This window comes from Pygocentrus nattereri, chromosome 1 (assembly GCF_015220715.1).
Source record: "Pygocentrus nattereri isolate fPygNat1 chromosome 1, fPygNat1.pri, whole genome shotgun sequence".
In the NCBI taxonomy this organism is placed as follows: Eukaryota; Metazoa; Chordata; class Actinopteri; order Characiformes; family Serrasalmidae; genus Pygocentrus; species Pygocentrus nattereri.
The window spans coordinates 13,111,121-13,128,366 of record NC_051211.1 but is presented as its reverse complement, the minus strand read 5'-3'; the positions used below and the strand labels follow the sequence as shown (position 1 = coordinate 13,128,366).

Below are 17,246 nucleotides of genomic sequence, written 5' to 3'. Positions count from 1 at the left end.
GGCATTTTTTTTCTTTGCTTCTTTCTTTCACATAAACATCTACATAGAATAATCTTTGGGAGGGAAAAGTCTTTTTCTTTAGATTGTAGTGTCTGACGTTTTGGACACGCAGTAAGTGCTGTAGTCTGCATTTAGAACTGTGTACATGGCTTTGTTTTCTATAGCCAAATTGGGGATTAGCTACCCCTAGTTTGTCTTAATCCTTAATGGGATAGCTTTATGGCTGAGTGACCACCCCTGGTTTTATTTTGAGGGGCTACATCCTAGTTTTTGGAATTTATGGATGATTTTTTTTCCATTAGTGCATATATTGGAAGGTGATCTATATATAAATAGATCGCTAGTTCATAATCTAGTGTAAAACAGTGGGGGAGAATGTGGCAGAGTGACGTTACACTAGCTTATTCACTTCAGGGATTTTATTTTGAAATCAGCAGGGGCTTTTAATTTTTGGAGCGATTCATTGAGGAGAGAAAGCGGGGAGTATGAAATGTAAAATTCTATCTGTAAAATTCTTAGTTCTAATTATTTTATTGTTTCTTTGGCTTACTGCAAATAATTTAGCTTGAGAAATATATAAAAGAGAAGTTTGATTCTCTAGAGCAAGTTCAATATGGGCGGAGTTTTAGCAGCCTTTACTTGAGTGGAGTACGAAGAACGCTGTAGCCCCACCTTTCGTCCTCTTTGGAAAACGCCACTGTCAGAGAAGGCGCATCTGAGAGCATGAGAGAGAGAGCAAAACTAATGAAGCCTGTTTATTCGCCTTTTGTAAACTCTGTGCAGGTGGAAAAATAAACGCTCCCTCATGTTAAGCTGGTGTCATCACTTCAACAATTCATTATTAAACCCTACACAACGCAGAACTAAACCCGTTACATCTGCATTCACCTTTCTGCCATTAATGAATTTTAAAAATAGGCCAAAATGTAGAAAGATTAGGCCAAAATCTTGTAAAACTATGTTTTAGGCACCAGGCTGCATATTCATAATCTTTCTATGTAATAAGCTGTTGAAGCTTTTAGAAGAGTTAAACACTTTTGACATCTAGTTACATTCACCACTGCTGCAATTTTGACTTGGTTTCTCTAGAATGAAGCACTTTTACAATAAACCACACATCTTAACGGTTTCATTATGCAGAAATTTCGAAACATTGGTGGAATTCCCCTTTGATGCTAACATCAAGGCAAGTGTGAAATTTAATGTTTTATTCTATTTTTACAGCGACCAATAATTTAATGTATGATCAGCATGTGAACCTGTATAATTATTATAAATACGAATAAGCTTAACCTCGGGCCTTTTTAAAAAGAAAAACCTATTTTAACACGATTTTCCGGTGCAGTCTGCTTCTTTACAGGAAAAATAAAACTAAATGAAGTAACCAAAAATAAATTACTTTGAGTATTGGCTTTTTCATCATCATCTATTAATGCATAGTCCTGGAGTTTTGTTTGAATATTTCAGGAGATCTTAAAAAGTACACTAAAGAGAGTCAATAAAATGACAAGGCAAAACAGAATATTTATGTTTGAACGCCACTCTCTAACCTCGTCATTTTTCGGCGACGTTCGGCTGTTTCCGTAAAAGACGTATTTGAATCGGCTGCGCTCGGTGGCCGATAACGGTCAGTCATGTTCAAATCTGACGCTGTTAGCATTTAGCTTCGACCTGCTTAACTAGAGAGAAACAGAAGCGGAGAGGGAAAGAGCCGAGGGGCAGACGAGGAGCCCGGCCACAGTTACGGAATGACGGTGTTGCAGGAACCTGTCCAGGTAGTTAAGCATTTGATTACAATCTGTTTTTTTCTGTCCTAAGCGACGGCGGCGAGTTTAATCCAGCAGCGAAACTCGTAACTTAGTTCGGATTTTCTGCTCTATGTTTAGGCCTGTTTAGCTAACTAGCTGCACATCAAAATGTCAAGCCGTCTCCCTGTACTGAGGTGACACATAACGAACAAACATGCTCGACAGCTTGAAAAGGAAGTCAAAACTGTTTAAAAATAACCTAACGTTAAATATGAAGATAGTTAATGCAAAACCCAAATATAGCGAGTGTTTTTCAAGCTAGCTAGTTACTGCTGGCTAATAAGCTACAGCAACAAATGCGGCTAACGTTAGCCTGTTACCTAGCGAGCTCTTTCCTTGTCCTGGTCGTTTTTCACTTTAAAATGGTTGTGTTACACCAGGCGAAGATTAGGCTTAAAGTATGAAGTTTTCCAACGAGCTACTGGGCGTAAACCGCTTGTCAAGAATCAATCAAACCGCTGCACGAAACTATAACCTAGCTAGGTTAGCTAGCCAAGCAATAGTTTAGCTTGGTAAGCTAGCTTGTTTTTCAGCAGCATCTTTAGTGATTTCGCTTGCAAATAAATCGCAACTCAGGACCTGGTTACTAATAACATTTGGATATTTGTCAGTTTCCTCTGGTTAGGTTGTTGTCACGGTTCTCAGAGAGAGGATAGCAACACGGGTATAACTATTAGGCTAATGACAAAGCTATTTACATATCTTTTTAAATCCGGTAGGTTAGATAATATTTTGTTAATGTTGGTTGCCTAGTTAGGACTAGCTAGCCCCTTCCAGCCAGCTGTTTCTCTACTCCGCTTGATCTTTGGTATCGGAGCAGAATATTTAAAGAATGCTTTTAAGCATATTGCCATTACCGTTCGATATATGTACAAATACTAGTTAAATGCTGAAGACCAGTTATGTTATGTGCTTTATTGCAAACAAAAATTGCTGAAATTGTTTCCTGTTCCAAGTTAGTGGCAAGTATCTGTCGAGATTCCGTTTAACTGTCTGGTGGTGTACTCTTGTCCACTGTCCTTGTGTATGCTATCAGTAAATGATCTCTTTGAAAGACTCTTGTCACAGTGACATAGTAAGTAACATTACCAGAGCTCACTCGTTGGATGTCATTCAAGCATGTCTATCACTTTGAATTACAAATATTGATAAATTTACCTTGATTATAGTTTTCAGTTCACTTGTGTGAAGACCACTTACTTGCTCTGACCTTGTATGATGTTTATATGTGTTCTCTTAAAGAAGTGACACAATGACAAGGTATGTGATAACTGTTGCACTGTTTGTCTATAGGCTGCTGTCTGGCACGCTTTAAACCACTATGCCTACAGAGATGCTGTGTTCCTGGCAGAAAGACTCTACGCTGAAGGTAGCGAATTAAATCTTTTCAGTCCTGAGACCTCATCAGTGGTGCAAAACTTCAGTTCCATTAGATCCTCCAGTGGCATATTTGCTAGCTGTATGGCTAGCTATGTGTTGCAGGTTATTGGATAAGCAATCTTGATTATAGAACCACATATTTAATAAAGCATGCTTTTGCAGTCATAAGTGACAGTTATAATTTCATCAAACAGTGAAACTTGTAACTTACATTTTCATGCTCTAAATAGCTGCTCGTGAAAATATCATATCTTGTTGATGCATTTGATTTCTTGATGCTTTGCTCTGTAAAGTTATTGATGCTGAATATAATGGTGTGGTCTGTATGTACATATAAGACTGTGTCTGTCCCAGCAGACAATTTTTTTTTAGAATTTGTGCTGTCTTAAGTTGTAAAATGCTTACTGTTTAGTTGTAGACATGTGTGTGTTCATGATATCCAGCTTTAGTGAAGGTGCACTCATCATTCATAGCTCGAATTGAGACCCTTCTTAAACACTGGTTTTACTGAGAGTTGATAAAGTGTTATGTTACTGACAAATTTTCCTCCTTTTTTCCTGCCAGTACATTCGGAAGAGGCACTGTTCCTCCTGGCCACGTGTTACTACCGATCGGGAAAGGCCTACAAGGCATACCACCTCCTCAAAGGGCACAGCTGCACCACACCACAGTGCAAATACCTCCTTGCCAAATGCTGTGTGGAACTCAGCAAGTAAGAACTCTTTTGGCCTCATATATCTGTGTTTTGCCTGGAAGGCTTTAAACTCATGGATAAAACCAGCATTAATGCTAAGTACATGCAAAAGCCCACAATGATCTGATTATGGTCTGGTATTATGGCACAAAACAAGATCATGTTTTTGTCAAGTATGCTATAGGATATGTTTACATGTTTGTTTTTATAAACAACAATGACTTGTCAGAAAAGTATGAAGATTTGCCTGTGACAGTTTCAGACATCCAAATGAATATGATGTTTTGTTGTTCAGTTTGCAGTGCTGGAAGTATTAAAACAGGTTGCCGATAAGCGTGTTATCTTGCTGCCAATAGGCTGTAATCACATTAGTCTTTCTCATCAGATCTTTTCATGGACGAGACTATTTTTTGCACAGGTTATTATGTGTGTCGTGAGCATTGTTGCAGAAAAGTTAATGCATAAAAAATATGCTTGTGATTATGATGCAGTGTGAAAAACACCTATGTGACTGTGAGGTGTTTTTGTAAAAGAGAAACAGACAGGCAACATAGACATAACAGAATGACATCCTTTACAGTGGAGTTGTGCATCTACCAAGCTTTGCAGACATGGCCCTTAATGTGAACGCCGCATTAAGGGTTTTGTGTTCTGCTGAATTCTGTTGGCATTCAGCTGTGGTGTGGTGATGCAAATTCCATTTGGTTGTTTCTGTATGCTTCTGATTTTTGAAGTAACTGATAAAATGGCTTAGTCAATGTTTGTATAATCTGTTGTACCATATTATCGTTCTGAGGTTGAAGATTTATAAACTATGGCCTTGTGGTCTTGTTGGGTATGAAACATTATTTTAGAATAGAATGACTGTGCATAAAGTCTGATGCTTGATATAAAGGGGACTCTTATTTGGAGCAGTAATCATGTTGATGGCTTGAGAATGAATTTGTTTTACCCGGTCAGCATTTTGTGGGTAAATTTAGATTGCCGTGGAAGCTACCTCATGAGAAACATTTGTCATAGGCAGTTCAGTTTTGGCTTCAGATTACATTTGAAGTGTTTTATGCTAGAGCTTATTATCAGTGGCCTTATCTTATATCACCAGCCTTAGTATTCATCCTTAACTCCAAGGCTTGTTACATTTGAGGTGTTGCACAGCTGAATTTGGTTCTATTCCAGAAATAGAAGAGCAGGTTTCTCCTACTTGTCAGTTACATTTGGGTGATGTGTCAGATATGTATGTTGTACATGCAAAATTAGTCAACATTGTGCATATTACTGTAATCTTATTGAGATTCATTATGCACATTTTATGTGCCGTTTTAATTTCTCAAACAATGATATAAAATGGTTAGATTGCATAATGGATAACCCCATTTATGTCCTTGGGGATTACCAGGGCTCAGGTGAAAATACGGGAAAGACTACTGATGCTACCATATTAAGCTGCTCTGGAAAAGAGGGTTCTCTACAAACACAGATTTATGAGGCTAACATTGCTTAAAAACTCAAGTCACCTCAGAAGTTTTGATTGTTTCTGTAAAAACACATCCCCTATAACATCTATATTTTCATTAAGATTGTGCATACTTGGTTTAGCACACAGTTATGTTAGTAATATTAGCCTCACTGCTGTAGTTCTAATGATGCAAATTTTAGACTCCGAATATTATACTTTCTTTGTAGACTACCTCTGGGGGTAAGTAGGAAAATTTGTGTATATTAGGTTTTCCATCTAACCATCAATTTATGCCATTTCAGGAAGAATGCTTCAGTATATGTCGTTTAATGTCAAAATTTGAAGTATACATTTTTAACCATGTCACCTCATCATACTTGAGAGATGGAATGAACTGAGGTTGGTGGGTGTGGCTATTTAATAAAAGATTGTTGAGATTTTTTAGATTGACACAACTGTTTTTCCCAGCATTAAGGGTAAATGCACATAATGCTTTTTCCTTTCCAGTTTGGCTAATATTTATGGAGGCAAGATATTATCAGTCCTACATAAGTTGTATATAACTTTAATAATACATGTCCAGTGCACACGTGCAGAGACATTATGTGTGTTTGTTTTATTCTATGATGTAATAACTTTTGTGTTTATTTGTATCTTTCAGATATTGCTTAACTGCATTAGTCCAAACTGTGCACTATATTAATGTGTTTGGTGTGGGTATTTGTTTGTTTTGCTTAGGCTGGCAGAGGGTGAACAGATCCTCACAGGAGGAGTCTTGAACAAACAGAAGAGCCAGGACGATATTGTCACTGAATTTGGCGACTCATCCTGTTTCACACTGGCACTACTTGGGCAAATCTACTGGTATGTGAGCACTGGTTTGCTGGTTTGTTTAATGGAGGAGCTAAGCTAAAATAGGTTTTCAAAATGTATGTCCTACATTCTTATTTATCACTATTAGAGGTGTTACATTTATAAAATGTTTGATCCTGGAATGCCTTCCTTGTTCAAGTATTTGGGTCTAAATATGTAGTGAAACTACTTCGGGGGGATTGAAACTATGTCTGTTACATAGGTATGTAACATGTAAGTGTGTGACTGTACAGTTTGAGTGTTGCTGCAAGAGACGTGCCACAAAAATCATGTAGAAAATACACTCCCATCACATTTTTCTCTTGTAAGTCAAGACAGGTTACAAAACAAAAGTATGCAGAACTATTAACTATATGTTATTATTAACAATAATGGATCCTTAAAGGAATAGCTTGTGTGTGTACAAATGTGTATTTAAATGATTAATGATTATTGATTTAAATGATCCACAAAAAAAAGCTACTAGTGTAGACCCCCATATGGTTACTTAATTGCAGCAAGTGACCACATCATCAGAGAAGTCAGTGTTAAACAAGTTTTTAACTTTTAAATGGTTTTTTTTTTTTTGGATTGGGGAATCACAAAACATAGGTTCATGTATTTGTAACCAATTGTTTAAAATAAATAGACATTAACACATGCCTTATTTGAGTACTTGAGCTTTTTTGTGTAGTAGAAATTTGATATTTTCTGTTTCTGTGGTCTTACATGTATTAAAAGCATTGAATTTGATTTTAAAGCACCTGTTTATAACTGCATTTTGCTTAGTAAATTTATCGTGTAAGTTACGGTTTCAGTTTGCATAGTGAGATTAACTTCAATGAAAAACTATAATGGAGATGCATGCAGTATCACTCCCATGGCAACCTGTACAGCCTAAATAAGAGATTATACCTGTAAACCAGTAGTGTAGCTTTATATTGAGATTTTAGAGCTTTCTCTTAAAGGACAAATCAAAGACAGTATGGTTTTAATGGACAGATATGCAGAGTTATGTTTTCTAGTGAGTTAATTTAGTACAGATCTATTAGTGACCGCTGTTTTCCGGTGAGCAAACGGGATCGTGAAAAGGGCTGTTCCTGAAGACCTAGCACTGTTTGGAAAAGGCAGTGTAACGCATGTGGTTGTTGTAGTCGGTTGCTTGTAATTTGATGGAACTTTTTTTTTGTGTGCGTGTGTGGGAGGGGTTCATTTACAGTTGTCTTATTTTGTTTAGAAATGCAGATCATATTTAAAATGGCAAGCTGTCTTTGACCTACTGTCTCTTTCTATAGCAAAACAGATCGCTTAGCAAAAGGAGCTGAATGTTATCAAAGGAGCCTAAGTGAGAATCCTTTTCTCTGGTCTCCCTTCGAGTCGCTCTGTCAGATTGGTGAGTTTAGTATTTATTTTTTCTTTGTGTTGTTTCTCTGGCCATGTTTTGCTGACTCTGAAAGTGAAAATTAAGTTTCTTTTCAAGTTTTGTTTTCTGATTGTGTGTGTGTGTGTACAGGTGAGCGGCCAGATCCAGAGCAGATTTTCAAATTGACCTCTCTGCAGAGCTTCAATGCTGGCAGCGGAGGGGGTGCCCCCACTTTCCCCATCAGCCCCGCCCATACCCCCAGCCACAACATGCCTCACCGGCAGGTTGACTCCGTCCTAATGGAGACACCCCAGGATACGTTGGTATGGGTTCAGTCAAATGTGGCATATGCAGAAGTATGTATGTAGAGGCAGGACCAAAATGTTTGTGTTTATTAGCATTTGCTGCTCTGCCTATTACTTTAAAATACTGCCCAGAGATAACTTCAGTTTTAGTGTGACCTTCTGAATTAAAAAAAAAAAAAAAAGTATCATCTTATGTGAAAACATTTTGTGGTGTTCTTAACATGCTGTGATTTCAAATGGCTCTATCATGCACAATGTAGCCTAATCCTTACTCTCAGAGAGCTTGTTGCTAAAGCCTGTCTTAAACAAAAAGCCATGCAGGATGCAGCATGTACTTCTGGTGGTATGCTGCTTGCGCCAAGTGCCAAAAATTGACTGCTAACATGATTAACTGGTTGCATTTTACATGAAACAAATTTAATTGTGCTTTAATTTAAGATTAACAGCTTAACAGGTGTTGAAACACAGGCTTTGCAAATATTCTCATCTCTCTCTCTATCTCTTTATCTATCTAGGAACTGAACCGGCTTAATCTGGAGTCATCCAATTCTAAGTACTCTTCTATAAACACAGACTCCTCTATGTCTTATATCGACTCTTCAGTCATCTCTCCCGATTCTGCACCCCTGGGCACTGGTGGTTCATTGCTGTCTAAGCAGGTGCAGAATAAGCCAAAGAGTGGCCGCTGTCTGCTTGGAGGCACAGCCACACTGAGCCCTCTCACCCCCAGGTAGACGTCACCTGAAAATCTAGGGACTTTGTTTCTAGTACTAACAATTAATATGCACATTTTTTTTCACTGAATTGCTTTAAATTGGTTTGACTGTTTTTATTGATTGTCTAGAACTTCTCATTCAGTTTTACTTAAATCCAAGTAATTAAAAAAGTTTCACAAAACTATTAATTTCCTTAATTTTCTGCATGTAAGACTTAATTACACAAAGCTGCTCACTTCTGGTTAATATAGTTATGTGTGTGTTTGTTGTTGAGATTGGTGCAATGATATATGAGTGGGTGACACAGTTACCTGTGAAATTTGTGTTACTTCTGTAAGGTGGACAAATATTTCCTTATTTATTTATTTTTTTTACTGTCCCTGACTTTTGTCCAGTTTTGGAATATTGCCCTTGGAGCCAAGTCCAGGCGACCCTTCCTATCTGCAGAACTATAGTCACAGTGGGACAGGAATGGAGCCACCACCTCCACCTGGTCCACCAAAGAAGGTACTGCTCATCTTTGTGCCTGCATGGTGTGGCCCGTTTTACCGTTTTAGTCTTTAATTTCAAATGTTTTAATTGATGCTTTTGGTTTTGATGCTTCATTTGTCTGTAATGATAACCATGTCTGTTGATGGCTTCCTAATCCTCCTTCACAGACTGTCAGTCGAATCAGCCAAGTGGGAACTAAGTCAGTTTTTGCACAAAGTGGAAATAGCAGAGAGGTGATTCCAAACCCCTTTAACCAGACCCAGACCACTGCTCCACAGACCAGGTGAGTGTGAAATCCAAAAACTTAAAGGTAGCTGTCTTTTTTTTTGGAAAAAGCAAAACCTAGAGACAGCCAACATGTCTGGCTGTGCTTTGTGCAGTACTACACCGCAAGTGCTGAGTCCCACCATTGCTGCTCCCCCCAACGTGCAGCCTCGGCGGAGCTCCAGACTCTTCACCAGTGCCAGCTCCACTGCCAAGGTAAACTTCTCCTGCTTTACATCCATACACACATACTAATTACACTTTTTTTGTGCATGCTTATTTGCTTAAACTTTTCCTGTTTTAGCACATCCATCTGAAAGTGAGGAATTCTTTTGCACTTGTGAAAGCTGTGTACCATTTGCAAAAATAACTTGTGTCTGATTTTGTGTGCTTTCACTGATGGCCTATATTTATGTAGAGACTTTCTCTAGTCCAAGCTTAAAGTACTAAGTTCATGAACATGCATGATTATGTGAATTTGAAGAAGAGAAAAAAAACACAGTTTGAACTTGGACAAGCAATACTTGCATTAACAGATGAAATTGAGCAGGGCTAAAATTGGGCTTAAACTCTCTCTGTAGCATTATTGCCTTGTACTGTGTAATTTTGTTAGCTTGCTAGTGTAAAGTGCTAGTTCTAGCTCAGCTATCCTCACTTGGTGCTAACTTAGCCAGAAAGCTAACAGTACCATATGCTATTTTGTCACACAAACTTGAATATCATAAGTGAAATAAAGCCACTTTTGTGAAGCCACGATGTGAAGCATGGTCACTCAACTGCTAATTGCACTGTTACAACATCATGAACATTATCTGTGTTCATGCAGGCATGCTCTATAAATTAAAGTTTCTTTATTACACTGCAGTCTTCTCGAAATATGAAAACATGAGCAGTGATGACACATTTTAAACAAATACAATCCCCTATAATCATAATAAGCCACCCAAGAGGAATCTGCCTCAGTCCAGGGTCTTTATGTAAAGAGTAACTGATGGTTGTAAAATTTTTGTTGAGCTCCATAGCTCATTGTGTTTATTGATGACTGAATTCAACAGGAGAACAGCAAGAAGCTAAAAATGAAGTTTCCCACCAAGATCCCCAACAGAAAGACCAAGACAAAAACGGGGAAGGGGGGAATCACCCCCTCCAGCCTAAATGAGAGCATTGAAATCCTGAAGCTGGACTCCTCTATGGCTGAGGGGAAGGGCAACATCAGTTCGCCACAGTTTCAGGCGTTCACTTTGCAGAAGGCTGCTGCAGGTACAGGAAGACCCCATATCCAGTTTAAATGCCAGTTTATGACTGTTGCTGTGAAAGTTGAAAGTTGAGGTAAATTTGGGCAAAAAGCTTTCTGTTAAAGGCATAATGAGGAATTTCTGGAAGTAACAGAGCAGTTTTTTTTAAGTACTTTAAAAAAATTTTTTTTTTATATATGCTTGAATGATGTATCACAAACATTTACAAAGGTTGTTTACCAGGCTCATGTGATCCACAGTAAGCCAGTTGCGTTTTTTTTAATGCAAGCAGTAAAATGTCTAGTGAAAAAATGGTGCATTGCTGTTTTTAAAAAAGTTTTTGGCAGAATATGGTGAAAAATTCTTATTCCATGTTTCAGATGGGCTGATGTCGCTGATGCGAGATATTGGGCGAGGCTACTTGGCTCTGTGCTCGTATAACTGCAGAGAGGCCATCAACATTCTTAGTCAGCTCCCTGCACACCACTATAACACTGGTTGGGTGTTGGGCCAGATTGGCCGTGCACACTTTGAACTGGCAGAGTACATGCAGGTAAGCCCACCCTAGTCTATTAAGTAATAATTGTGGAGCAGACTACATTCTGTAATTGGATAAATTCGAAGCTCCCTCAGTAATAGTAGGCCTGTTCACATTGACTAGAAAATGGTGCCTTCATTTTTTTTTTTTTCTTCTTCTTCAACCTGAAGACAAGCTAACAAGTAAAATGAACCTTGATTTGACTCAATCCCTTGAACCTCAAGTTTATGACAGGATTACTGAAATCAGTTTGTTGTATTTTCCCCACTCATAATTATTTCGAATAGCTGATGATGCACTCCATGGGATGTAAATGTAAAATCTCCTCCCTCATCCAGCATTTTTTTAAAATTAGTATTAATTCTTTTTGCACTGTTTGCCATTTAGCCATGCAGTGTATTGTTCTTGATTGAAAGTGTGGCATCTGTCGTATAACATAGACGTAAACATCCATGCAATAATGTTTCAATCTGGGCTATTGGGGAAATTACACAGACCCTTTATACCGCACAAATGGCCAACCAAACCACACACAAATTACATCACCAGATCTAATCTGGTAAAATTAGACCAGGTCAAATAAGGCCTGGAGGTCAAATAAGGTCTGTGGAGTTGGACTGACAATGAAATATTGAGAATATAATATTTAAGGCTGAAATATTGGGGTTGTTTTTGTTTGTAGTAGGTATAATAATGGGAGCCTGTAAACTTGACAACAAAATACCTTAGCCAAACCTCACATGACAGCAGAGCTAGACTAATAGTTTCTAGTCCAGCAGGCAGTCAGATAGCAGAGAGTGAATAGGCTCTAGTACAGCAGGCAGTCAGGTCTATTGCTCCTAGGTCCTTTATCACCTTATGCTGACCCTGCCAAATGATTGCCCATTAAATGATTGCAGCGAGTAGCACTACAAATCCACTGACGCAAAGAACAAGACTGAACAAATGATCACTGCCTAATGTGTAAACATTGTCGCCTACTACTCCCACCCCCACCCCCACCCCCGTCGCATCTCCAGGCTGAGAGGATTTTTTCAGAAGTGCGACGCATTGAGAGCTATCGGGTAGAGGGAATGGAGATCTATTCCACCACACTATGGCACCTACAGAAAGACGTAGCACTTTCCGCCTTGTCGAAAGACCTCACTGACATGGACAAGAATTCTCCAGAGGTAATTTGCAGAATTTTTGCATGTGGCCCTTCTTTGTTCGGAGAAGTGAATGGAGTTTGTGCATCTTGAGCCATATCACACTGGAAAATAAGTATCAAACAACCATACTTGGTCCTTTTTTATTTTTTGTGTTGAACTGGCAAATTTTATCGAACAGAGAATCAAAAAACATTTATAATCCATAAAAAAAGCACTGTTGTTCCAGTTCTGCTTTTCATGCTTAAAACATAAAAAAAATTAAATATTCAACTTTATTCTGTGTTTTTGTGTCTCTCCCCCCCCCCCCCCCCAAAAACAGCCATGGTGTGTAGCTGGTAACTGTTTCAGTCTGCAGCGAGAGCACGATATTGCCATAAAGTTCTTTACGCGGGCCATACAGGTGGACCCAAGCTTTGCTTATGCCTACACTCTGCTGGGTCATGAGCTGGTGCTCACTGAGGAGCTAGAGAAGGCCTTGGGCTGCTTCCGAAACGCCATCCGCCTCAACAAACGTCACTATAATGCCTGGTAAGATGAAAAGGAGGTTTCAGATTTGCAAAACCATCCCAAATGCTGGCTTTCATGCCCTGCTAGCTGTTTGTTTCCACATGGTCAAAAACATTCTTGGTCAAAGCATCTTTTAAGAGTCTGGATTTAGCCTGCTTAGCTATTTTAGATGCATGCACTTTTGCATGCAGTTGATTTTACTGCTGCTTTGTTCTGATGTGTTCCCTTCTGTTTGGCGCTCCACACTAATGCATTTTTACAAAATAGTTTTGAAGAACTAACTATTTACATTAAGTGAAACTCTTAAAGTTTCGTAGTCATGCATAATTTAGGAAAACAAGAAATGGCAATAAATCCATTATTTTGTTTTACCAGGTACGGCTTGGGAATGATCTACTACAAGCAAGAGAAATTTAACCTGGCAGAGATTCATTTCAAGAAGGCTTTGAGTATTAACCCCCAGAGCTCAGTTCTGCTCTGCCACATTGGTGTGGTGAGTATGAGTTAGAGGAAAAAAAAAGTGTCTCAATTATGAAGTTTCACAGTTTGCAATTTGCATCTGCATTCAAGAAATACCTCTGAATTGTCTGGACTCAGATTGGTGTTGACAATTTGGCAGAACCTATATGAAATTGGTTGTCTCTAATCTTCTGACCAGCTCCAGTTCAGAACCTCTGTTATACATGGTTTTAAATGTTATGTTGGGAATTACACCATTTGTCTGGGAAAATAGATTGCCTATCACAAAGAAGAACCCCAAGACACCCAGGTTAGATAGAAGGTAACAGGATTAATATGGACAGTGTATTAACTTTATCTTTGCACTTTGAATCTGTGTTTCAGTCCCAATGGCTTTACAGGCTAAGTATCAGTGCAGTTATAAGGGAGTGTTTGATCTCACCAAGCAAAATCAATCCATAGTAACGGCTGATTTTATGCTTCTGTACGTGCATTTCTATGAACATACATGTACAAGTGTCCACGTAGATCTCTGACAGCTTACACACACCTAAGGTGAATGTGTGCTTGAGTGCAATGACCAAACCAGAATGCCTTGAGTAAATTTTTGCATTTTCCCTCTCTTTCTCTGCAAGAATGAATACTTTCGTTTTCATAATGTCTTCCTCCCCAAACACTACCAGATAGGCTGTTGCGTTGCACATCTTCACAGAAAAAAAAAAAATATATATATATATATATATATATATATATATATATATATATATATATATATATATATATATATATATCTCAGCCTTAAAGGTTTCATCTCATAGTTTTGTAGGCTGAATAGTTTTGTTTGACAAAATTTCTCTGGTGGTGGTTATTCTTCATTAAAAATCTCATCTCTGACACTTTCTCTTGCATTCACAGGTCCAACATGCATTGAAAAAATCAGACCACGCTCTAGAGACCCTGAACAGAGCAATCAGCATTGACCCTAAGAACCCACTATGCAAATTTCACAGGGCCTCCATTCTCTTTGCTAATGAAAAGTACAAGGTAGGCTACTTTGTTGATTTGTAGTCTGAGACCAGTCTTCCACAGACTGCCAACTAAACTGAATCCTGAGATAAATGATTGATTTTATAATTGCTTCTCAAGGCCTCTTGTTTTAATTACTGGAAATTCATTTTCTCCCCGCAGGCAGCTCTACAGGAGCTTGAAGAACTAAAACAGATAGTGCCCAAAGAGTCCCTTGTTTACTTTTTAATAGGAAAGGTAAAAGAAACATGTATTTAAAGCATAGTGTGACATTATTTATTAAACTCTTGCTTTTGTAATAGAAAATGCTTCTTTTTCCCTGTAGGTTTATAAGAAGCTTGGTCAGACTCACTTAGCCCTGATGAACTTTTCATGGGCTATGGACCTAGACCCCAAAGGGGCCAACAATCAGATCAAAGAGGCCATAGACAAGCGTTACCTCCCTGACGATGAGGAGCCAGTCACTCCTGATGACTATCCTTATTATTCAAGTAAGTTCTCATGTGTGTACATTACCATTGAGTAGTTTAACCATATCATTAAACCAGTCTGCTTGCAATATAAAGGTAAAAATAAAAAAGGTATAAAACCTAAAGTTAGTCCTGTAAAACTTTGTTTTAAGTCATTAGTAGGAAAGAAGATTCCAAAGTTTTCATATATATATATATATATATATATATATATATATATATATATATATATATATATATATATATATATATATATATATATATAAAAATAAAAAAAATATAGCATTTCATAGAAATCAAATATCAGGGAAGATAACTTGCTTGAAATCAGATCAATACAGTTGCATAATATAATTACATTATCATTGTATGTACAGTATGAGCACATTAATTTGCTGCCACATTAAGTAGTAGCCTTTTGCTGTACGGATGTGGCCACAAAACACAAAAAGCAATATCGGGTTCAGCTCAACTTTTTCAGTGCTGGCCAGACTAACCTGAATATCGTTTTTGTTCCACATAATCTGTAAAGCATTTTACAGAGTGTTTGTTTAATTTTATTCTGTTTTGTTTCTGGCTAATTTGAGTTTGTTTACTTGTTCTGTTGTCAGACTGAATGGCTTGCTTAGAAGTAACAACCGGATTCAGAATTTGATTTAGGCCTGGCTTCACACTTTTCTTCAGAATCTGATCAAACGAGCTGCCTGTCAAATGTTATTACATAGACTTTATCAGAGTTATCTGTTTTATATGCGCTAAAATTGAAGCTTAGCTACAGCTTCAGGTGCTCTGCAAAATAAGTTATTTGGGGGGGGGGTGTTGGTGTGAGAGAGGTATGTAAAGTTACATGTTGTTTGTCACAGCGGAGCTGGAGGAGTCTCAGGAGAGCAGTATGACTGACGCAGATGACACGCAACTCCACACCACAGAGAGTGACGAGGTCCTGTAACACCCTGCACCTGCAGCCTCCTGTCCGGACTCGAACACATCATTTATGCCAACCTGGAGCTACCCTAAGACTCCAGCTCTAAAGAAAATAGAAAAAAAGACAAAAGTAGGAGGAAGGAGAAGAATAAAAAAGGAAAAACAAACTGCTGCTAATACAGTACCTCCTCATTTCTGTATTTTTTACTTTTAATTGTTTTACCGTGTTTTTCTTTTTTTTTTTTTTTTTTTTTTTTTCTTTGTGCGTTTTTCATCTTCCTCCCAGCCCTCCGGGTTCTGTCATTATGCCTTATTGCTGGATTATACAGATCCAGCTTTCAATCTCCATATCAACCTTGGGGATTTTACTGTCTTTATCAAAGTCCATGAAAAACTTCTACCCCATTCATGTCATCTGTACCAGAGTCCTAAATCCTCTCTGTCAAAAAGAGAGGAGGAAGGTAGAGAAAAAAGAAAGCAAGCCACAATGACATTCGTGGAAGTTTCTGTCTTAATGCCTAGGCCTTTTTGTGTTCCTTTTTATTCTCATTTACTCTAAATAAAGACCTGTGTGAGAGTTCCAAGTCCGTTGATTCCTCTCCCCCCTTTTCAGGATGAAGCAGACGAACAGGGAGCAGAGTAGCACTTTCAGCCCTGGACAGGATTGAGGGACGATGTGATATATGAATCAAACTAGGCACTTTGTTCTCCCAGCAGGTTTTCCTCATTCTGGACCTCCTGGAAGAGTACCTAGCAAAACTAGCAACCTTTTTGAATTCGCTAGAGAAGAACAAAGTATTTAACTGTGTGTATGTGAATGAAATATAGTGTGCAAGTGCAAGTCCCGGAAATGTAAACAAATTTTCCCCATTTTTCATTTTCTTTTACGTCTTTGGCTGCGTTTAGACAACAGATTGATTGATTTTTCTTGAGCTGACCAGATTTGTGGATTTAGACACCTTATCTCGGTAATGTCATCTGCTGGCCTTGAATGTGATACAAATTTAAACCAAGAAGATCTGATTGTTTCCTCGTTAGACATTAAGGGAATGATCAGATTCATATCAGATATTTGGGGAAAAATTACTGCCTGTCTAAGCGAAGCCTCATAGAGTAAGCCCCTTTTTATTTGATCTGGAGCTGTTCTTGTGTTTTAAATCCTAATTCTAATGTCAGAATAATTTGCCATATCCTACGTCTGGTGGCAGATATAATGAAGTGTTGGACACAGCTCAGATACAGAATTTCCAAGCTGTAAAATATGGAATTGAACAATTTGCTTAGTCAGTGCTGATGAAGTTGCAATTCTGAAATCTTACAGTAGGAAACCTCCCTGGCACAGTGACTAGATGAAAGACTGGAAGAGATGACAAATTTCTAAAAGTTGTGGTGCTTTTGATGACAATGCAGTTTTTTTAAGTGCATAAAGTATCTTAGAAAACCGTTTCACAAGATCTGTACGTTGATTTGTTTTGTCTTAGGGTAAATGCTTGTTGATGTATATTTTAAGAATTTAAAAAGTAATAAACTACTTTGACTTATATTGTTGATGTGACTGCTTAAGCCTTTAAATGATTAATAATTTAAAGGAGCATTCCAACCTAAA

The 17,246-nt window shown here is 38.1% G+C and overlaps 1 protein-coding gene across 1 annotated transcript; it reads left to right on the top strand.

The window, feature by feature from the left end:
• Window positions 1–1,612: 1,612 nt before the first annotated feature.
• Window positions 1,613–16,224, top strand: cdc27 (cell division cycle 27). The gene is made up of 19 exons (XM_017717350.2): window positions 1,613–1,775; window positions 3,102–3,177; window positions 3,753–3,900; window positions 6,077–6,202; window positions 7,486–7,583; window positions 7,704–7,876; window positions 8,374–8,588; window positions 8,970–9,081; window positions 9,234–9,349; window positions 9,447–9,546; window positions 10,386–10,590; window positions 10,946–11,118; window positions 12,123–12,275; window positions 12,574–12,782; window positions 13,137–13,254; window positions 14,136–14,264; window positions 14,409–14,483; window positions 14,572–14,737; window positions 15,580–16,224. Exons 1-19 carry the CDS (start codon window positions 1,749–1,751, stop codon window positions 15,663–15,665), a joined length of 2,505 nt encoding a protein of 834 aa, XP_017572839.1. The 5' UTR covers window positions 1,613–1,748; the 3' UTR covers window positions 15,666–16,224.
• Window positions 16,225–17,246: the final 1,022 nt, after the last annotated feature.